Source organism: Hemicordylus capensis, chromosome 1 (assembly GCF_027244095.1).
Source record: "Hemicordylus capensis ecotype Gifberg chromosome 1, rHemCap1.1.pri, whole genome shotgun sequence".
NCBI classification, from domain to species: domain Eukaryota; kingdom Metazoa; phylum Chordata; class Lepidosauria; order Squamata; family Cordylidae; genus Hemicordylus; species Hemicordylus capensis.
In genome coordinates this window covers 285,884,385-285,908,273 of record NC_069657.1, presented here as the reverse complement: position 1 = coordinate 285,908,273, position 23,889 = coordinate 285,884,385, and the positions used below count along the sequence as shown (strand labels likewise).

General features: G+C 41.7%; 1 protein-coding gene across 7 annotated transcripts; it reads right to left on the bottom strand.

Annotated features, from left to right (window-relative positions):
- Positions 1–23,878, bottom strand: RNASEH1 (ribonuclease H1). 7 transcript variants are annotated; one of them, XM_053285945.1, is made up of 11 exons: positions 23,722–23,878; positions 20,655–20,951; positions 17,280–17,357; positions 11,985–12,106; positions 10,312–10,380; positions 8,733–8,927; positions 7,285–7,384; positions 4,434–4,488; positions 3,829–3,913; positions 1,103–1,227; positions 1–467 (listed from the first exon to the last, which is right to left on the bottom strand). In XM_053285945.1, the coding sequence occupies exons 3-11, from the start codon at positions 17,327–17,329 to the stop codon at positions 381–383; spliced, it is 888 nt and encodes a 295-aa protein (XP_053141920.1). In that variant the 5' UTR covers positions 17,330–17,357; positions 20,655–20,951; positions 23,722–23,878; the 3' UTR covers positions 1–380. The 7 variants fall into 7 exon arrangements, with proteins under 7 accessions (XP_053141920.1, XP_053141921.1, XP_053141923.1 ...); XM_053285946.1 differs by lacking the exons at positions 20,655–20,951; positions 23,722–23,878 and adding an exon at positions 17,979–17,997; XM_053285948.1 differs by lacking the exons at positions 20,655–20,951; positions 23,722–23,878 and adding an exon at positions 17,690–17,848.
- Between the last annotated feature and the right edge of the window lie 11 nt (positions 23,879–23,889).

Sequence of the window (23,889 nt, the reverse complement as noted above, 5' to 3'; positions counted from 1 at the left end):
TAATATATAAAAAAACTTTATTTCAGAACTCTCAGTGAGCAATACTTGTCCAGCACAGACTGCATTTCCCCTCTTCATACATTTTAACAGATAAAATTTACACTTGCTTTTCAAAGTTTATAAAATGCATTCAACTTGCATAGAACTGTGAAACAAAAGACATGCTTTGGCAGTGTCTTCATAATTTTATCCAGACATTTGAACATCTCTTAAGAACAGCCATAAATAACCATATCAAAGTTTTCGAATGCCAAAGCAGCTGGGCGGTGAGTCAACAAACTCTTGTTAAGATTTATCAGAAATGCTAACCTGTAACAGTGGGCTTTATTTAACTCTTATTACTACCTCAAAACCCGGTGGAACTTTTAAATTATGAAGCACTAGGACTGAGACTTGCCAGCTCCTTCTCTCGCTAGACGATCAGCTGCTTCATTTCCAGGAAAGCCAGCATGACCCGGAACATGCATCTAGAGACAACAAAAGTCGAAAGCAATTACTGCAAGCATACAGGTTGGTCTCTGGGTCTTCTTGGGGAGACTATAGTACTCCTACAACTAAAAGAACTGCACTGGTTACCAATATGTTTCCAGGCAAAATACTAAACGCTGGTTATAACCTATAAAGCCCTAAACGGCTTAGGTCCTCGGTATTTAAGAGAACTTTTTCCCCTGCTGAACCCCACTGCGATCATCCGAAGAGGTTCGTCTGCAGTTACTACCAGCTCATCTAGTGGCTACACAGGGGCGGGCCTTCTCTGTTGCTGCCATGATACTCTGGAATGTGCTCCCTGCTGAAATAAGAGCCTCCCCATCTCTGGCAATTTTTAAAAAGTCAAAGACTCGTTTCTCCACACAAGCTTTTTAACTTGACTGTGGTCTTACATTGTTTTAAGTTTTTAATTTTAATCTTAATTTGTTGTTGTAAACCTTAATTTGTAAACTTTAATTTATCAAAACCACAGTCTTCCCTATTCCTTTGATTGTGCATGTCGATGATACAATTTCCAAGAATATTAAAACTGCTCATATTATTTTGTTAAAAGATTCATGTTTTAAAAGGTATGAAGATTTTTTCCCCCAGTCAGTGGGTTGTGATTACTTACCCACTGGATGTCCATGCCTTCTGAAAGCTTAGCAAGTCTTTCAAAGTCATCTTTGTTTATTACATCTTGTCCTTTGCGGGTCTTCCAACCATTAGCTTTCCAGGTTGGAACCCAGCTTGTTACCCCTGTACAATAAAAAGTGATGATTATTTGGAAACCATAATGAACAATAGCATTTTTGAATGACTGTTGAAATTCTCCCTCTCAGCTTCCACCACATCTGCACCATGCCATCCAGCTGAGCTATACCACGAGGTGAACAGCTTGGTAAATCCAAGCTGTTTCTATCTGGACCCTTAATATTGCTGTAATTAGTTTGCTCTTCACTCTTCAGACCAATTGTGCATATTCAGCTTGACATGGGTCTGCCACTTTAAATGCACATACTGGAGAATCAGCCTTTTCCTTTAGATTTAAAGGACCCTCAGGCATTTCACAATTGGTTTTACCTGCGGTAGCAAGACTGGTCCTGGGAGCCCGAGAGTGACTGCTTGTGGGCCTGTACCCATGTCTAACCTAGCTGGTAAAGGCCAGTTAGAAGAGGCTGGAAGTTTTGCAATGGTTCAGTTGTTGCTCCAAACAGAACAGTTCGCCCAGATACAACGTCCTCAGTCATTTACTGACCCATTTCCAGCCATATTTCTGGAACAAAGACAACTCCAGAGATTAATTTTTTAGACCCTGAAAATCTGGTTTCCAATCTGGGCAGTTTCAGTGGCTTACCATATCCTGGGACTAAAGCAGGCAAGACAGAATAATAAGAAAAATCCAGACAGTTTGCAAACAAGAGCTGGCAAGTCTCGGGACCAGGGTGGGACAAGGGAATGAAGAGACCAAAGCAATAGCTAGAAAACAACCTCCCCTGCTCCCAAATCTATTCTCAAAAAAATGTCCCTGGTGAATAGCTTTTGTTAATAGAGATGCTTCCTCCTAATCACATGCTTGTTTACCATGATGACCTGAAATGCAGTACCTATTGAACAGCAAATGCACAATTATCTGCAATGTACAGTGGGCAACATCCAGACTAAGTTAGTCACGACTAACTCAATCTGGATGCTGCCCAGTGTGCTTTGGTTTACAATGGAAACAGGTTACATTTTTAGGACTTGTCAACATTCCTGCCTACCATTTATTTTTATTTATTCTTGCATTTATATAAAACAAGCCTTTTTCACAAGACCCCGGGATAATATACAATATCTAGGCAGAGCATACCAATATTAAACCTAACACCACATATTTTCACAAAAACAGCAGCCACCATTGCCTATAAACCCACTCCAATGGACAGTGAATTCAGGCAGGCTTTCAGACTCCCTAGCTAAAAGCCTGAATATATAGAGAGTACTTTTAAGTATTTCCTGAAAGGAAAGAGGCTGTGGTACGGATCTCTTCTGGGGGGAAAGTTTAGCAGTCATGGGGTGATCACAGACAAGGCCCTGTCTCATGTGCATGATAAACAAGCTTCAGTAGGCGTCAACACGCACAGCAGAGCCCTCCCAGCAGATCTTACCAGATGGATGGATTCAACTGGGAGGTAACAGTCCTCCAGGTATCTAGGGCCCCAACCATTTAGAGATAAAAACCAGCTCTTTGGTTGCACATGTAAACAGACTGGCAACCAGTGCAACTCCTTAAGGATCGGTATAGCATCTGAATTATGTGTGGTCAGAAAGCAGTCCGCTTGCCTCATTCTACACCATCTTGAGTTTCTGGATGTTTTTCGGGTTCTATACCATACCGCAAGCATGGCTGTATAATGCAGTCAATTTAAATTACCTAGGCTGAACAACTGCAGTGTTATTTTACACACAATCTGTGACATATTAGGTTCTAAGAAAGCAACTATTATCTAAGACCTGCTGGTGGATTTTCCATGACAACTTTCCCCCTCATATTATGTAAATTGGACACACAGGTAAATTTACTTAAATTGGTATTTTTGCCCATTTTTGAAGAGCTGTGCCATTTGAGGATTTTTAAATAAATACATTTCACTATTTCTATCAAATTTAGGTTATGGTGAGGAGGGCTGAAAAAAAGGAAATAGGTCTGCAAAGGCAGGAGATTATATAAAATAGATTACAGGCTGTTATACAGACCAATTGTTTAGTCTCCTCCACTCCCACATTCCCTTTTCTAGCATTTAAAAAGAATCTACCAACACATTTTTGGCTTCCTCTATGGAGCAATGAGGGCTAGAGGTTTATTTTAAATATATAAGATGGATTGTTCTGATGCTGCTCAATCTAATTAATTAGCATGCAAAAAGCAATGCAGACCGCCAGCACGCTCCAATCATTACCCAAACCTGGCAGCAGGGAGGAAGGATCTTGGGTAGGTCTCTCGCATGTTTACCAACATCCCCATCCCCATCTTCACAGTGAGTCGGGACTCAGAAGCCTACAAAGCATCCCTAAACCACATCCCAGGCCACCCTTCACAGAAAGTAACAGGCTCCCTCCTTCCAAAGCATCAGGTCAAGTGCACGCCCTTCTTTCTCCTTGGATCTAGACTGATGTTCTCTCTTTCTTTAGGAAAGAAAAGGAAGAAGCCAATTTCAGGCACTCGTAGTTAAAGAAAAGTGTTTTAGAATGTATGGGAAGTTGTCTGTTAAGAGATCAAAATAGGCTTCTGTGCCCTGCACAGCCTCTAATCTTTCACAAAAGCGATTTCATATGCCTCGTGCCTTATTTATTACTTCCAAACAACCAACTGTTTACCTTTAATAGTGAACTTGCTATCAGTATAGATTGCCAGTTTCTTTATATTTTGAGTCTTTGCTTGCTCAATTGCTTTGCAAGCTGCCTGAAGAAAACATAGAATACAGACATCTCAGGAGATAAGTTCTGAACAATACTGATTTTAGTTTTAGAACATTAACACAAGATAAGTGCAGTGCAACTCATTTCCAGCACAGGATGCTGTTAATCCGAAAGTATGTATAGGTTACCCTGGAGGATATTAATTAATGAAAAAATGTGGTAAAGAAATGACATAATCATTTCTTTACCACATTTTTTCATTAATTAATATCCATTATATCTTACAGTCTAGCTAATGCTCGAGAGACATCAGTCATAATTTTTGCTATGAAAATAGTTCTGGACTCATAGTTCAAATTATCATTTCAAAGGAACTCAACATTTAATTTCCAGTCTGTTGCTCTCACAACTATCTCTTAGAATGGTCTTGGATTGTCAATGCCTTCCAGTCTGACTATTCAGCCCTTGAACACTGAGCAAAGGGAAGGACATATTTCCACTAAGATTTATGGTGCTGGCAAAGCTGAATCTCACACATTTTATATTCAGGTTTTCGAACTTACATGTATTTCAGCTCTCTGATTAGTCTGCCGCCCAGAAAGTCTATCACTACTATTCCTGTGGAAAGAATACAAAATACATATAAATAAGTATAAATACCCTTTATGAAATTTGTCTAAGTACTGAACTATGTGTGCAATATTGATATACACACCAGCCCAAAATGGAAAACTGTAAAATGTCCACATGACTTGGATATTCTGGCAGAACTGTAGTTACACCCATACTGTTTTTATATTAATATATAATTATGGGGATAGAACACACACAATATATTTCAAAAGCAGCCTTTGGAATTCTATACACTGCCTGTCCAGGGCTTATCATGCAATGTATTGTTGTGAAAAATACCACCCAAAGTTTAAAAGAACAAGATAACCATAGTTTCACATGTGTTTTTCTTCTTCAGCCAGGAAATCTCCAAATTTATTTATCGTATTTGTATAAATAAGATGTACATCTCTAGGTGGTGTACAAAATTTTAAATTTTTTAAAAGCCACAAATTAAAAACATGACACAATAGAATAAAATAATTATTAAAACAAATGTTTAAAATTATTAAAATTAATTCTAATTAAAAGCTTGCAAAAACAGGAGAGTCTTGAGGGTCTTCCTGAAAACAAACAGAGAAGGAGATGCTTTTATTTCAACAGGGAGCATATTCCAAAACCCTGGGGCAGCCACAGAGGAAGCCTGGTCCTGGGTTGCCACCAAACGAGCTGATGGCAACCGTAACCAGACCTCTCCAGAAGATTACAACAGGCGGCAGGAATTATGACAAAAGAGGTGCTCTCTCAAATAGCCTGGACCTCAGCCATTAGGGCTTTATAGGTAATAACCAGCACTTTGTATTTCACCACAAAACATATTGGCAGCCAGTGCGGTTCTTTTAAAACTGGTGTTATCCCAGAGACCAATCTGGCTGCTGCAATCTGTATCAATTGTAGTTTCTAGACTACATACAAAGGCCGCCCCATGTAGAGCACATTACAGTAGTCAAGCCTGGAGGTTACCAGCATATGTACCACTGTTTTAAGGTCATTCACCTCTAGAAATGGATGTAGCTGACATATCAGCCGAAGCCGATAAAAAGCGCTCCTGGCCATTGCCTCAATCTGAGACACAAGGGAGAGCTTTGGGTCCAGGAACACTCCCAAGCTACGTACTATATTTTGATTTTTTGCTTGCTCAGTTGGATTTTATTTCAACCAATTATAATCTGTGGTCCCACAGATGGGTCTCAGCTAATTCTGCATGCCTTTCAGCCTCCTCCAGTGTTCGGGCTTTGACAAGAATACCAAAGATGTGTAAGCATGGATCCACCCGAGTCTGTGGTCCACCGTTACTAGGATCTTAAATTAAAATTTCTGGGTGAGGTAGCAAGCCCAACTGGGCAGAGTGAACTACTGACAGAGCTCACCCCTACAGGCAAATGAAAGAATTTTGCAGTGACCTGACCAGCATGTCCTTGAGGTTCACAAGTCACTGGAATTGTGAAGCCATTGCCATAAGAATAGAACACAGTGTCTCCGTTTTGAAGCTGTGAATGCAAGAAAACTTGTCGACTTTTCAGTTCATTACCACCCTTTCTTCTCTCTCTCTCGAACATGAAGCAGGAGACAAACTACCTCAACTCATTGTTGACTGCCCCCATTTCCAGCAACCACTGGGTTGCCTTTGCACAAATCTTTTTGCTAGCACTGTTGAGCAGAGTCGACAAATGTTGCGGCACCTCGTTTAACTCCAGGGAGTTACAGCCTATAGGAACACAGGAAGCTGCCATATACTGAGTCATACCATTGCTCTATCTAGCTTAATATTGTCTTCACAGACTGGCAGCAGCTTCAAGGTCGCAGGCAGAATTTATTTATTCATTCATTCGATTTCTATACCGCCCTTCCAAAAATGGCTCAGGGCCGTTTACACAGAGAAATAATAAACAAATAAGATGGCTCCCTGTCCCCAAAGGGGACTAAAAAGAAACATAAGATAGATACCAGCAACAGTCACTGGGGGTACTGTGCTGGGGATGGAGAGGGCCAGTTACTCTCCCCCTGCTAAATAAAGAGAATTGCCACATTAAAAAGGTGCCTCTTTGCCAAGTTAGCAAAGGTGAAATCTTTCTCAGGCCTATCTTGGAGGAACCAGGGAAGGAACTTGAAACCTCCTGCAATTCCCAGAGCGGCTCCATCCCGAGGGGAATATCTTACAGTGCTCACACTTCTAGTCTCCCATTCATATGCAACCAGGGCGGACTCTGCTTAGCTAAGGGGACGTCATGCTTGCTACCACAAGACCAGCTCTCCTCTCCTATCAGCCACTTCACAAAACAATGGGGGAAGAGGAGAAAAGAAGAGGGTAGGGGCAAAGCCACACAACTCCAGGTTATCTTCTTCAGACTAGCTTGCAAATAAGGGGAACTTTGCTGATGTAGGACTGCAGCAACCAAGCACACCAGGCCAGGAACCCTCAAATATTCACTGTAGAGGCAGGCATCTGCCATCCAGATCCCAGACAAGTCTTTTCTGAAGAGGATTTAACTCAAAGTGGACAGAAATAAGAACACCCAGTGACCCATGTGATGCTCAGGGCAACACTGGTATTCTTGACCAGCCAACACCAATTAAAGTGGAACATGGAAGTCAGCTTTAGCGGTGTCACACAAGAATCCAGTTGCACAACTTAAAACAGCATACCAGCACTTGTGCAGTGCTATTTACATGGTTTCTGATATAAGCAAGGCAATATCTTGCTTGGTGCATCATGTGGGTTACCATCTGGACCACTGGATGGTGATGAGTATAGAGAATGACTTACAGCATGTTACTGAACCATCACTGAATCATACTTACAGAGGATGATCAGGTCCCCAATAGACACCTGTCCCAGCACGTGCTTTATGACGTCCATTACTTGAACAACATCCATCAGTATAAACAACTGCATAGTCTCCTATAAATGCAAATTAAGAAGGTTACACATTAAGATATTTACATTTCCCAGAGCAGTCTTGTCTATGTTTGGAGGAAAATTTTCTAGGAACAAGAAATTTAATTATGCTCTGGCTCAAAGCAGCTAATACACTTTCCTGTGAAATTTCCTGTACACAACCTTGAAATAAGGTGAACTTCTTTCTGGACAATCAAGTTTATTCAGATGCTGTCCAAGGTAAAATTTAATGTTGATAAATAAAATGAAGTTTGATTCTAAGGACTAGAAACAATACTGATATTGATTTCTAGATTTGACACAATTCCTTATTCCTTCCGGTCCTTTTCCAGAAGGCCTTTCACTTCATGCTCATTCCCCAACATAAGCAACCGACTTTCAGCGCATGGAACTGCATTTGCTCACACTCAACCCTGACTCTCCTCTCCTGCCCTTCCTTGTTAGTATTTCCCATTGTGGATTTCAGGTTATAATTTATTTCAGGGTAGAGACCTATTTATGAAACTCTGTACAGTGTTAGGTACCTTCATGGCAAACATACAAGTAATAAATAATATACTAACAACCTTAATTTGTACACCGCCTGGATATTTCTATATCAGGCGGTATAAAAATGCAAACAAACGAACAATAAACCTAAAAATGAAGGTCAGAAATTGCCAACTGGACAATACATTGGACTGAGGGACTGAAACTGCTGCACAGCAGTTGGGTCTCCAATCTGCAAAATGAAAGTAACTGACCTATTTCATAGGACTGCTAGAAGATAGGGATGTGCACGAACTGGTTCGGAGGCCCTTTTACGGGCAGCACTGGACACTTCCGGTCTGAGGCACTGGAGCAACAAGGAGGTACGCTGCCACCCCGGCGGACCATTTTAGAAGACAGCGCCAGTGGGGAAAACACAGTGCGAGGGATAAGAGCACCCTCTCCCATCCTTAAAGATATCCCCCACACACCTTCGAACCAGCAGGCACTGGGTCCATGCACACCACTACTAAAGTAAAGTATGCTATCGAGTCAATGTCAATTCCTGGCGACCACAGAGTCCTGTGGTTGTCTTTAGTAGAATACAGGAGGGGTTTACCATTGCTTCCTCCCATGCAGTATGAGATGGTGCCTTTCTGCTGTCTGATAGAGGTGTTTCCCATAGTCTGGGAAACACACGAGTGGGGATTCGAACTGGGAACCTCTGGCTTGCTAGTCAAGTCATTTCCCCGCTGGCTACACCACTACTGGAAGATAGTAAATGGTAAAACCCCCCTTGCATATAAAAATCCCAAAGAAATTCACCCAAAATGTGCTATTTAAATGTTGTTCAGACACCTGCAGCACTAATAAAGACACTTACCCATAGATGACATTTTCTCTTTTTTCTCAGAAGGTGCACAGGATGTTTCAGTGTATCTTGCCCGCTTTCCATTATATTGGTTTTCTAAGGGCTGTTCATATGGTCTCTTATATGTGTTATAATCTGACCAAGATGTACCCTTGTTACCCCAGTCGCTATCATTTCTCTGGTTTTCATAAGCCATACCACTGAAACCTTAGGAAAACAAAGTTACAAGTGTCAAAATGAAATTGTGAAAACACAGGAAAAAAACCTTATACTGCACTAACAGACTCCCCAACATTATCCAATTCCCCCTGAAATTAATGAAATTCACTCATGTATTATTGTGGGCTGATAAGTGCCCAGTAACAAACCCAACCACATATGAAATAATATCTCTTCATGATACTGAGTTTAAGAACTAGACAACAGTCACATATCTAATGTTTACTTTAGGTGATCTGAATAAAACACTTTTATTAATACACAAACAAGGAAGAAAAGTTATAAATCTAAAAGTTTTAAAATGTGTAGTTCTGATAAAAGTTAGAAGAATGTGTGTATTATTTATTTTACATAAACAGAATGTTAAAGGAGAATATACTACAAGGCTTTATTTATTTAATGTTTACATCCTGCCCATCCAGTACAATACTGCTTGGGACGGCTCACAACAGTAAAAATAATATACAATTTATAACAAAACACAGCATAGAATAAAATCAAACAAAACACACCCGATTAAAATAAAACCCCTGAAACATTTTAAAAGCCACTCTAAACAGGTCATTTTGAGGTCTTATTATGTGTATTAGAATTGGGATTTCCCCTCTGGCATCCATGACTCTCAAACAGCATCTCTGCTTTCCATAACAGATAGGAAGGAGACCAGTTTGTGCTCATCTGGGAATTCAAACTTTTAAACATGCCAAATGACAAGCTCCCACCAACACTATCTGAATTTCTCCAGGACCAGCAGTGAACATAACCCATGGACTAAGGTAGTTCTTCTCAATATAGTTGCACTTAATTCACACAACACTGTTTGTGGCATTTATAGTACCACAAATATAAAATAAGAAAAATAATCTTGGGACAGGAGATTACAGAAGCAAGCAAGCAAGCAAGCAAACAGAGAAGTAAAATGATTAAAAAGAAAAGCCAAAATGCAACATCTAACAAGTTTCTAATACTATCATAAATTATTCACAACATATACATCAACTTTGGGACTGTTATACAAATGTTGGGACCCTTTTACAAAACTATCACTTTCTATTAAACTACCTGAAGTACTGTATTCACTTCACTCAATTCCTCATCTCCAAGTACCTACTCCATGGCATTATCTTGCACCCACCAACAGAATTTTTGAGAGCTAGACAAGTAAGGCGGATGAAAGCGATGATGGCGAAATGCAGATAGTGAAATGCAGAGCATTTTTTGGAATATATCAGACTGAGCTAGAAGACAGTTAGATTGCAGTGTGATAATGCAAAGCAAATTAGAAAAGGATGAGTCCAAAAGCAAAGAAGGGTAGCATGCTGCATTATGCATCTGCTAGGACACCATCAACCAAAGCAAGTATGGGGAGCACCTTCAGTAGCAGGCGCTGGGTCATCAGGTGGTGATGTATCTGCAGGTCTTGCATTCCCCGCCAATGTGCCTAATACGAAAAGGAACATTTTGCATTATGCAATAAAGGGGCTTTCAGCTGGACAAGATACTTCTGTGCTACATGAAGTATTTACAGTAAGTGACAGATATACCTGAAACATTTACAAGTCCAGGTGGTGAGACCTGAAGTCTGATCCCATATGCATTTCCTCAGAAATAAGTCCCTTTTAAGTTCAACAAGGCGTCATTAAACTCTGAGGCTGCAATGGTCTGCTAGCTACTTCTATTTCCTGAACATTCATCTAAACAGGGTAAAGTAAAAGCTTTCCTTTTTGTTAAGTTAGGATAGAGTTCTAGTTGAGAGATACATAGTTAGAGCCCTAATGAGTTTGGAGAGGGGAGATGAATATGAAACCTGATTAATAAATCACATTACTTGAGGCCCACCCTTGAGGCTAACATTTTCTTCTTCTCTGCCCCCAAAGACTGACTAGAGGATTCTTTCTTTCCACAAACATAGAAAATCGCCACATATTGCTTGCTTATTTACATTTACAAAGTGATGTTATTTAAAAACAACAAAAAACAAGAATGGTTGTAGAAGAATAGTTCTTAACTCTCCACAGAACAATCATCATGTCACACTGCCGCAGGGCGAGTATAGGGTGGGGGCATAAAAACAGCACTAATTTAAAATTATTTGGGTACAGATTTATCCTTTGTCTATTTTATCTGTTTTTAAAAATTCAATGAAAACATCAGTGTAATTAATAGTCATCATTGATCTCATTTTGTAGATAAACACTGCAAGCAAAAAGGTTTGATATTATTCTGCATGAGCATCTGAATCAGTTACCAAGCCACTTTTTAAAACTTGAACCAGAACTGAATCAAAGTTAAAAAATGCTGATGAACCAAAACCAAATGCATATTTTAAATTTGGATTCAAAGGGACTGACTCCCAAGGGTGTGTGCATACAAGTGTAGCCCTGATTTTCAAGTTTCTCAGAGCTATAGAGGAGCCGTCAGCTTTTACTAGAATGTTCAATAGCCAGCCTCATAATATGACAGCGGCTCAAGGATCACACAGAAGCAATCTGATGATCTTTTACAACATTTTTCTGACCATTTTATCTGCAGAAAAATGTGGTCTGATCTTCCAAAGACCCAGTTTTGTCTTATTTTAGCTGCAATATTTGGTGGACATTTCAATGCATATATTATTAAAAATTAGCTCAATTTCATTAAAAGAAAACAAACTACCATCCCTTTTGCTCTCCAAAAGACAATTTATCAGATCCTAAAACTTCAGACATCAAACAATTTACATCATTTGTAAAGCAAGGCTGAACTCCACTTGCACTACTTAAAATAAAGGAAACATTCTATTTCAATCATCTGTAGTCCAATCTATTTATGTCTTGGCTTGTTTGGATAGTGTCTTATTTTATATTAAATATGTACATCCAACAATGATCAGAAGGCTATTTCTAAAAAGCAGGGCTGCTCAATTTTGGCCCTCTTGCAGATGCTGGCCTACAACTCCCATCATCCCAGACAATTAGCCACTGTGGCTGGGGATGCTGGGAGTTATAGTCCAAAAACAGCTGGAGGGCCAAAGTTGCTATAGTTATTTTTCTCAAAAATATTTACCTGATGAGTGATAAGATGATTCTGCTGACTCACCATTTACAAAGTCCCAAGCATCTTCCTCTGTGGCAAATTTCTTAAAGCTGGCATATCGATATTTGTCAACCTGCTCTCTACATTCCTCCCTATAAAATATTAAGTGATCAATGAGAAAGCATGCCATAGTACATGGTTCTAGTACTCTCTATTCTTCATCCGGGATTGCTTGGTCGGTGCCCGCTATTTCAACTGAAGATCACACACATTGCATGTATTGTAAAAAACTCAGATCAGAAATCCCAGGAACAAACACAGAAACACTGGCCTGAATAGGCTTCCCCAACTCTATTATTAAGGATTACTGTATATTACTTTTTTGAAAAACCAGTTCTCAAAGCAGTTTATGTAGTACAGAATAATAAGATGGTCAAAGATAGATTGGGGCATACAGTCTAAAACTCTACTGCTTTAAATGAAAAAATGAGGCAGTTCCAGAATACAGGTGAGTGACGTCCAAGCCATTAAAGCCACATACAAGCACCCACAGCTAGAAGTTTAGTCAGTCTCTTTTGTCCAGCCACTAGTGTTCACATACCTCAAGAACGTTCGCTTTTCAGATGTCTCTGTGAGCAAAAAGGCTGCAATCCCATATATTTAGGATTACTATCTATACATGCCAAATAAATAAATAAACATTTAGAGAAATGAACACCATTTAGGAGTAAGCAGAACTCAATGGAACTTACTTCCAGACACGAATCCAAAGCACACTTTCTTGACACAAATCCAAAGCAGCACACTTTCTTGAAAAGTATGTTACAGGGAAATCAACTGGGTTTAACTTCCATGTATACATGGTTACATTTAGACTGCAAAGCTCAACAATTAAGGGATTTGCAAACAACTTTTTTCATATTGCAATACTAAATATTAATGGTCCCCCCAAGTCCTGCTATGCTGCCTCATCATGGCAGGGGTGTTCCTGGGAGAGATGAGCAAAGTACGCTGGGAGGTATATTACCAGTAGGGTCACCCAAAGCATGAAGGTCATCCCAGCTGCCCAGCTAAAGCAAGCAGGCACCTATATTGGGCAGCAGCGATATAGGAAGGTGCTGGAGGCAGACGATCACTTCAGTGACAACGACAAAGGCATGATTTCATACTGCACGGGCGAAGGCAATAGTAAACCACTCCTGTAATTTTACCAAGAAAACCACATGGATAGACAAAATGGAATGATTGTTGATGTTGTGCCAGATGATGGGCCCCTCAGGTCAGATGGTACTCAACATGCTACTGAGGAAGACCTGAGGATCTCTCAGAGTACCAATGGTGTTTATGACACGGTTAGACTAAAGCCTTTTGGACGTCTAGCAGCTGATGTTGCCGGATGGGAAAAGAAAAACTGAAGCTGCAAAGACAGAATTACAATGGGAACATGGAACGCAAGAAGCATGAATATTGGAAGACTCAACACAATGCAAGATGAAATGAATCGACTACAGATTGACATCTTGGGCATCAGTGAATTAAAATGGACTAGAATGGGACACTTTCAGTCAGAAAATCATACCGTTTACTACTGAGGACAAGAAAACCAAAAGGAGGACTCGGTACTTTGTCAGTGACCAACTAATATCAATTAGATTTCATGGACAACGCTTTAACATGACAGTTCTTCAAGTCTATGCCTCAACAACTGATGCAGAAGAAGAGGAAGTTGATGAGTTCTATGCTCAATTTCAGTCTGAAATTGACAGAACATGTGATGCTGGTGGCTGGCGACTGGAATGCCAAAGTTGGAAAAGGTAAGTAGGAAAACACAGTCGGCCTATATAGCCTAGGAAACAGAAACGAAGCAGGAGAACGACTTATTAGTTTCTGCCAAGCCAATGATCTCTGCATTGCTAACACATTCTTCAAACAACCAAAGCGGTGCCGATACACATGGATATCACCAGATGGAGTACACAGAAATCAAATTGATTACATTATTGGTGCAAGAAGGTAGAAGAGCTCAGTTATAACAGCAAAGACATGGCCAGGGGCTGACTGTGGAACCAATTGCAAACTGCTCATGTACAAGTTCCAAGTCAAGCTAAAGTAGAAAAACAAAGCTATCCAGCTTCCACAATATGATTTTGAGAATGTTCCCACCATTTTCAAGGAAAACACCAGGAACCACTTTGAAGTTCTGAACCTCATTGATAGGGAACCAAAGGAACTGTGGAATGAAATCAAAGAAGTTGTTAAGGATGAATGTGAAAAGAGATTGCAAGAGAATGCAAGAGATTGCAAGAGAATGTGAAAAGAGATTGCAAGAGAGACAAGAAATGGACCAAGAAACAGAAGAAAGCAAAATGGATGTCAGAACAAATGGTGGAAATTGCCCAGAAGAAGAGAGAAGCCAAAGTCAAGAAAGATAAAGACCTCAGGAAGAAACTTAATAGGGAATTTCAGGAAGCTGTTGGAAGAGACAAGGAGCAATAAAACAATGACAACTGTAAAGACCTTGAGGATGAAAATAGACATGGAAAAACAAGGCTTTTCCAAAAGGTCTCTGAACTCAGAGCAAGATTCCAACCTCAGATTGGTATGTTAAGCGACGCAAAAAGACAGATAGTAACTGATTCAGAGAAGCTCAAACAGAGATGGAAGGAGTATACTGAAAATCTGTACAGCAGGGATGTCAGCATCCAAGATACTCTAGAAGATATTCCCTATTTGCAAGAACCTCTTATACGGAAAGATGATGTTAGATCAGCACTCCGGTCCTTACCAAGTCGGAAGGCTACAGGAATTGATGGAATAGCTACAGAAATATGAAATATGAAGGCAACAGAAATATGACAGAAATATGAAGGCAACAGAAGAAGAATCAGTCAAGGTTCTAACCAAACTATGCCAGAAAATTTGGAGAAAAACACAGTGGCCAACAGATTGGAAGAGGTCAGTCTACATACCCGTACCAAAGAAAGAAGACTTAATAGATTCTGCAAACCATTGCACAATATCCTTAATTTCACATGCTAGCAAAATAATGCTCAGGATCATCCAATGCAGATTAGAGCCCTACATGGAAATGCTGGATGTTCAAGCTGGTTTTAGAAAAGGCTGAGGAACAAGAGACATCATTGGTGATGCATACTGGATAATTGAGAAAGCCAAAGAATACCAGAAAGAAGTCAATTATGTGCTTTATTAACTACAGAAAAGCCTTTGATTGCGTCGACCATATCAAGTTGTGGAATATTCATAGGAAAATGGGTATCCCTGAACATCTCATTGTTCTCATGAGAAACCTATACACAGGACACCAAGTCACAATCCAGACAGAACATGGTGATACAGACTGGTTCCAGATCGAAGGAGTAAGACAAGGCCTTATACTTTCTCCTTCTTTATTCAATTTATATGCTGAACATATACTGAGAGAAGCTGGATTGGAAGATGAGGAGCATGGTTTTAAAGTTGAAGGAAGAAACATCAATAACCTGCACTATGCTGATGACACCACTCTGATAGCCGAGAATGCAGATGATCTGCAAGCTCTAGTAATGAAAGTAAAGGAGCACAGTGAAAAAATGGGACTGACTAAATGTAAAGAAGACTAAACTAATGACAATGGGTACAGCAACCAGCCTCAGAACTGATAATGAATACACTGAAGTGGTGGATAGCTTCTGCCTTTTAGGATCGACCATCAATAGTAAAAGATCCAGCAGTCACGAAATATGCTGCAGACTAGCACTTGGTAGGATTGCAATGAAGGCCTTGGAAAGGATATTTAGATGCTGTGACATGTCTACACCTACAAAGATTAGAATCATTTGGACAATGGTTTTCTCTGTGACACTATGGATGCAAAAGCAGGACTTTGAAGAAGCAAGATAGAAAAAGCATTGATGCTTCTGAACTTTGGTGCTGGAGAAGACTTTTGAGGATACCATGGGCAGCCAGGAAAACAAACAAATGGATCATAGAACAAATCAATCCACAATATTCACTTGAGGCACAAATGAACAGGCTCAAACTATCCTACTTTGGACACATTATGCGAAGACTCAGCTCCCTTGAGAAGTCTATAATGCTGAGGAAAGAGAAGAAGAGGACGACCAGCAGCAGGGTGGATGGACTTGTTTACAACAGCAATGAATGCTCCACTGAGAGACCTTAAAGGCCAAGCTGAAGACAGATCATCCTGGAGAGAATCTATCTATGTAGTCGCTAAGGATTGACACCGATTTGACGGCACTTAATCAATCAATCAATCAGATATTAATGGAACTGCATTACTTGATTCTGACTTTATCATTTTCACCTCCACATATTCTATTATCCACTTCTACTCATTTTAAAAAATGTTTTGTTATAGATTGGAAATAGAGATAGCATTATGAAAAGATACAGCTTTCTAAGAGTGCATAAATGTGTGCATTTTGATTTGTTTTTAAGTTTAAAAGCCTATTTTCCAGTCTCTTCGATTCTTTCCTTCCCCACCTCTCCTCATAAATTGATCATATAATTTTAATCTTTAAATTATGTTTAGTGGAATTTTATCTTATCAACATCATGAGCCACCTCTACCAGGGCACATAAAAATCACAAGCATGTTAAAAAACAAACATCCAGAAGTTTGAGAATACATGGCTCTGTGGCTACAGCAGCTGCTTGCAGAAGGTTCCAGCTTCAATCCCTGGCATCTCCCGGGCTGGGAAAGATCTCCTACCTGAAAGCTTGGAGAGAGCAGCTATCAGTCAGTGTAGACAATACGACCTAGATAGACCAAAGGTCTGACTCCATTTTAAGGTAGCTTCCTATGTCCCAACATAGTGAGCAAACTCTTCAAAATAGTTGTGAAGCAAAAAAAAAAAAAAAAAAAGAGGGGGAGGGAGAAACTGTTTTTCATCGTGCAGGATTAAGTCTGAAGGAAATTCCTGAAGAACTCAAAAGTCTGCTCACTACTTTTGACACTTCTAGTTGTTTCCAATAAGGGCCCTATTTTTTGGCTTGTGAGGTAAGCCGAGAATTTATAAAATAATGTGTACTAGAACCAGAAGATGTATCTTATATCTCTGCCACGCTTCGGGATCTAGGTGGGCGAACAGGTCAGGTTTACCCAGAAAGTGAAACTCCGCCCGGGGTTTAAAGGGAGCTGCCCCAAAGGAGCGGGTGCTGAAAATGACAGGCCCCCACCCCTCCCCACGGCGGGGGTAAAAGAAGGGCTCCGAGACACCTCTAAGGAAGGCCGGGAGGGAGGAAGCGAGCGCCATGAAAGGGGAGCAGCTGTGCGGCTAGGCTGGCCCGCCGGCCACTCACCAACTGTGATACACTCCAGTCCTCCTGCCATTTCGCACTGCATAAAACATGTTGTTGCTGCCGCTGCCGCCTCTGCCACTGGCGGGGAGAAAACAAGGATTTAGAAGCAAGGACAGGATCCGGCGCAGCATAATGGCTGCGGACCCCGCCTCCTCCCGTCTCCCCGCAGCCGGTCTTTCGCCCTCTCTTCTCCCCCCGCCCCCCAACCCACGCGCTCAATTGCTTCCGGGGAAAAAAGGGCCTCGAACGCCGTCCCTCGCTATACTGCGCAGGCGTCACAACACTGACTACCGGCTTCACTGTGCCCGGACCAAAAGGCTCGTAGGCAATGGCCCAAAGTAACCTGAGGCTACACTTCCGGTTCCCATTTAAGAGCGCGAGGAATTGCGTGGAAAAATAAACCAAGGTACCATAGTAATTTGGATGCCTCTGCCCCGCATATGGCCACGATCAAATGAAAGCCGGAAGTGAAAACTGATGTCGGCTCTAATGTCCTTCTTCCTCTAGGGCCGGGCCTGAAGAAGTTAAGCGTCTCAAAAACGAGAGCAGCAGCCACTGCGCAGATGTGTTCGACAGAACTCTGTCTCCTATTGAGATCATCTGGTCGGGTTACGGTTGCCGCCGGGGGCTTTGGAATAGGCTCCCTGTCACAATAAAAGCATCTCCATCTCTGCTTTTAGGAAGACTCTCAAGACACACCTGTTCTCTCAGGCTTCCATCTGAAATTAATTTTTGAATTGTTTGTTTTTATTCCATGAAATTGTTTTAACTTTTTATTTCTTGAAATTGTTTTGTTTTTACTGTTTTATGTTTGTTGTTTTAGATTAAGTACTCCACCTAGAAACAAACATCAGGTGGTATATAAATATGATAAATAAATAACACAACTCGCCTATCATCCTCTCCTGCCCCCACAGAAGCTAAACTTGTTTGGAGCATGTCTTACACTTTCACATGCACACTTCCTCTGGTTCCGTGTTTCGATAGAAGGCAAGAAAGTAATAATAGGGTTAGTTGAACCCTTTTTTTGCAGGTGTCCACCTCAAAGCTGCGAACACTGCTTAGCTTTGAGGTGGACACCTGCAAAACACAATCCTTGGAATATTGAAGAGTTTCTATGCCAGCAGTCACCCCATTCATTCATTCATTGAACCACATGGGTCACCCCCTCTCCAGTATAGATTCTGATGTGCAAACAACCCATGCAATCTCTCCTCCTCGATTTGCAATCCTATGCACAGTTCATAAGAGTTTCCCAGATTGATGCCATAGACTTTCTTGGGAGCAAATTCCATTGAACCCAGTGAGGTTTACTTCCGACTTCGAGTAAACATGTACAGGACTCTACTGCAGATGAAGTTTACATGGAAGCAGGCTGCATTGATCCTCTCAGGTTAAGCATCTAATATAAATTTAACCTCTCCACTCACACTCCAAAATAAAACCTTGAAGGCTGAATACTATAGCCTGATTCAGACATTATGCTGAACCTGGATACAAGCCCATCAAATACATGATACAGGTAAGAAGGGTACTTCTGTACCTGCGTACACTACACTTGTATATGTTGAGCATAATGTGTGAATGGCCCAGTGTTCACTCATTTTTTTCATCTGTGTGCAGAATGAATTTTGTTCTGGGCGGCAGTATCAAAGCAGTGTATGCGCATGTGCATTCAGAGTGAGACTTTCCTGAATCAACCTGAGCAGGATCTAAAATTAACTGAGCGAACATCAGAAAACTAGTGAACACACACACACATCTTGGAGAGAACATTAGAATGGCCCTTATGTAAAAGAACACAGGAGAACAAAAAGTGGATACTTGAAAACTTGTTTTGGAAAATAATTTAAGGCAAATGCAATCCAGTACTCTCAAGACAGAGTCTCTTTGCTTGGGAATCTCAGCTGGGCTCAAGTTCCCTGGAAGGATAGAACTTCCACTTCTCCAGAACAGAAACCAGCTTTAAAAACTGCAATAGAGGAAAGAAGCCAGCTATGATTGATCCTAATGCTCTTTATTCTGAACGATTTTCAGGGGACAATTAATCTCGCTTGGATTAGACTGCAATGCGCTACCTGGGAATAAGTCCCACTGAACACTGTAAACACAGTGGCAGTTGGTGGTTCCTGAGGTGGGTGGGGGGCACACTACGGTAGGCAGGGCAGGTGATGACAGAGCCAGAGATAGTGAGAGGTAGTGCCAATTGTGGGCTTCTCTCTCCCTCATCTCCAAGCCTTGCCATGCCCACTTTCTCTCCCTCCCTGACACACACAAGCCATGCTCTCTCCCTCTCCAAGCCTCTTTTCTCTTTCTCTCCCCAACCCTTGCCATACAACTTCTCTCTCTCTCTCTCTCTCTCACACACACATACACACACACACCAAGCCCCTCTCTCACCAAGCCTCTCTTCTCTCACCAAACTTCCCTCAACAAACCTCTTCTCTCTCTCTCAGACACACACACCTCAAGCCCCTTTTCCTCTCACCAAGCCTCTTCTCTCTCTTCCTCTCACCAAGCTCCACCTCACTAAGCCTCTTCTCTCTCTCTCTCTCTCTTCCCAAGTAACCCCCCTTTCTCTCTCTCCACACCAGAAACATGTACAGTTACAAAAGAACAATACCGTATTAAATTTAACTACCACAAAATGAAGAGGCATGTACAGATAGATCTACACGCATGCACTCTTCAGAGAGGATGATCAAGGCACACACAATAGCACGCTTTCTATTGGAGGGAATAGTGATTTTGAATTTGAGGGAGCTGAACTTATACTTGGCTTCAAATAAACATTCATTCATTCCTACACTAAAGGTCGTTCACACAGAAACACACACACGTGTACCCGTACACACGGACAACTCAAGCGTCCGGCTAGAACTACCGAAAACAGACAAAACTGAGCGCGAAACAAATCTGGGCCTGGAATCCCCCCACCACCGACGAGGAGCCTCTGAGAACAAAGCTCCTCCTCCTCTCCAGAACTTCTGAGGGAGCGAGCAGCCGATAGGGCAGAAGCGGTTCTCTCCACTCATTCTAGAGTTCTTTCCGGGCTTTGTTTATTTGTTAGCTTTTTATACCGCCTCACCCAGATGGCTCCTGGCGGTTCACACATATAAAAGCACTTTAAAAGCACTAACGAGCGCTTTGGATTGTGCTGGGGGAAAACGGGATTGTAGTCTTACAATCGTAGACACATTTCCTTCGGCGTAAGTCTCTTCGGATCAAATTTCCTTCCGAGTAAAAATTGATAGGACTGGATTGTAAGCACGATATAAGTAAAGTGAGCGTGCTGACACTGCCGCTCGGCCCCTCATTTCAGTTCCAAATGGGAAAAGTGGCTCATTTTCAATCCGATCCGATCCCAACACTCACCTCCTTCTCCGTCTTGCAGCAGGTTAAAGAGAAAACGCAGCAGTTATTTGGCAAATCACAGTAACCAACGACCGCGTGCTGCTGCTCTTCTTCGCACTCTCCTCCAGAGGGGAAACTGGGAAGAACCACGATGGAGAAGAGGAAGGGGAGGGAAAGAAAGAAACCAGCTGCAGCGGTTTTGAGAAAGCCAGAAGTGAGGAAGAGGACGTCTTTTGGGGTTTTCTTGACTTCCCCCTCTACATAACAATGGTTCTTTCTTGTCCTTATTTAGCAAATAGTGGAGGGAAAAGGCAAGCCCTTGAAGACAGGAAATAACTTTTTCAAATAAAGTATATACATGGGTTTTTATAAGCCTATCCTCCCACTATCTCTTCAGTACTCATGAACGTGCAGAACAAGTGGTTTTAGAGCGGTACCTAGCAAAAACTGGATGTCCCAAGTCACCAAACATGTACCCTTTGCCAATTAGTTACTGAGGCCCATAGTATGCATTTTATATTTGCATTTAAGTGAATGAATGAATGCACAAAATGCATTCAGCCCTTTCACAAAAGATCATTACCCTCTTTCTCATTCTTTTATAGCTCTTCCATTCCAGTAGTCACGGAAATAATGCCACTTTTTGACTGCAAGAATGTCATATGAACTAATATGATTCAGCCCTGAAATTCTGCTCTGTTAGTGTCAGCAGTCCATGCTAACTGAACAAAAGGTATAATCTTATTAAACTGTGATTCTCTCATATTTAACAGAGAAAAGATCAATAGTCCCTATCCAGTACCAGCACAGCATCCTTCCAGTGATTGTTGCTGGTGTCTATCTTATATTTCATTTTAGACTGTGAGCTCGTTTGGGATAGGGAATGATCTTATTGATTAATTAATTGTTTAATTAATTATCTAAGTAAACAGCTTTGAGCACTTTTGAAAAGTGGTATATAAATATTTGTAGTAATAGTAGCAGTAGTATCTAATTGGTCTTGGAAAAGTTTTAACCATAGCATCAATTGCACTGTGGATCTTGTCTATAATATCCTGTAGCATCTTTTTCTCTTCTCTCTTTTGTTTGTTATTGTTATTATCACTTACAATATTTATACAGTTTTGACAGTATACACGATTACGTTTTTACAGTTTTCTATATATCTAGCCAGAAGAACAGTTTTAAGGGACTCAAAAGCTTGCTTACTTGCTAATTTTTGAGATTTAATTAGTTCAAATAAAATACATACTATGGTTGCTTTTGGATTACAGCTCCTTGTAATTTTTGTATGCACATTGATAGGACTAATACATAATAATAAGAAGTACATTTAAGGCTCCCAAAGCTGTTGTTAGTCATCAGAACTGCAATCAGGCTATTTCTGACTAGACAATAATTAGCTTTTTAAAAATAGACATTATGCTTCTTTAATAGATTTATAATCATGCTACTGTATTTTATTTCTGATATGTATGTGAGACATTTCTATACATGTATAATTTGCATAATACACACTTCAAAGCAGTAATTTTCTATTGATCACCAGGGCATGTATTTAAAATGAAATATTATTATTATTATTATTATTATTATTATTATTATTAAATAATAATAATAATTCAATTTCTATACCGCCCTTCCAAAAATGGCTCAGGGCAGTTTACAAAGAGAAATAACAAACAAATAAGATGGCTCCCTGTCCCCAAAGGGCTCACATTCTAAAAAGAAACATAAGACACACACCAGCAACAGTCACTGGAAGTACTGTGCTGGGGGTGGATAGGGCCAGCACAGTGTCTAGGATATACATACAACAGAGATATTTGTACACAGAAGCTATGTAAGGATTTTAGATGTGTGAGCAATCCTATCCCATCTCTCTAAATGCCATATTCCACAGATTACAGCCCAGATAGTGGAAAAGTTGAATTTCTTACCCAGAGGTTTTGCGGTGTACAAGCATCAAGAATCATGTACACAGAATAATGCTGCCTTTCAAAATGAATATGTTGCACTACAATGAATATGTGCAGCTGTGCACAGCACTGACACCATATTCATTTTGAAAGGCAGCATTATTCTGTGTACATGATTCTTGATGCTTGCTAGCTAGCTAGCAATCATGCACTTTATTTATTAAGTGCACTGCCCTCACTCTCACACTCCTCTGAGCTAAAGAAATTGGAAAATTGGAAATTTAAAAATATTTTATTTTGTTTGTATAGTTTATATAACTAGCTGAACCCGTACAGAGCATCTGTGCGGTAGTTCACTTCCTTTTTGGGGTTAGTTGGGAGAATTTGTTTGGCTGGTCCTCCCACAGCTCTCTCACTTGCTCTGTCCCCCCCACAACAGCTCTCTCGCTCGCTCTGTCCCCCCCACACCGCCTCTCTCGCTCGCTCTGTCTCTACCCCGCGCCTCTCTCGCTCGCGCTGTCGTCCCCCCGCGCCTCTCTCGCTCGCACTGTCGCTCCCCCGCGCCTCTCTCTCGCGCGCTCTCTCCCCCGCGCCTCTCTCGCTCGCGCTCTCTCCCCCGCACACCTCTCTCGCTCACGCTGTCGCTCCCCTGCGCGCCTCTCTCACTCGCGCCGTCGCTTCCCCGCGCCTCTCTCGCTCGCGCTCTCTCGCTCGCGCCTCTCTCGCTCGCTCTGTCTCTCTCCCCCGCGCCTCTCTCGCTCGCTCTGTCTCCCCCTCCCTGAGCGCCTCTCTCGCTCGCTCTGTCTCCCCCCACGCCTCTCTCGTTCTCTGTCTCTCCCCCCGCGCGCCTCTCTCGCTCTCTATGTCTCTCCCCCCGCGCGCCTCTCTCACTCGCTCTGTATCTCCCCCCCGTGAGCCTCTCTCGCTCGCTCTGTCTCCCCCGCCACCTTCCTCTCTCAATCGCTAGAGTTTGCGGCCACCACCGGTCGCCAGGCCAGGCCCGCCAGCGTGGGCCGGCCAATTCTCCTACTCCCCTCCCCCCAAGCCTTCTGCCTCAGTCCCCTCCCCCCAATCCTTCTGCCCCAGCTTGCTCCCTCCTCCGTTTCCACCTCTCTCTCTCTCTTTCTCTCTCTCTCATTCGTGCTCCCCCCACGCCTCCGCTTTTTAACCTGCTTGTGTTTTCCCTGCTGGCCGTTGCCGCCTCCTCCTTCCTCCAGTCCTTGGTGTCGGGCCGCCAAGCGTTCAGTCAGCTCCTTCCTGCAGCCCTCCCTCTAGAGAGCATCTTCCAAAGCAGCCAACTGTTTGTCTCTGCCCAGCCAGGCTCCCCCGCTTTCTCT

Coding starts and splice junctions, on each gene's coding strand:
- RNASEH1 (XM_053285943.1), bottom strand. CDS start 17,410: ATGCTGCGCCGGATCCTGTCCTTGCTTCTAAATCCTTGTTTTCTCCCC. Junction 10,381..11,984: donor ATCATCTTATCACTCATCAG/GTAAATATTTTT, acceptor TTTTCGTATTAG/GCACATTGGCGGGGAATGCA. Junction 468..1,102: donor AAGGCATGGACATCCAGTGG/GTAAGTAATCAC, acceptor TGTTGTCTCTAG/ATGCATGTTCCGGGTCATGC.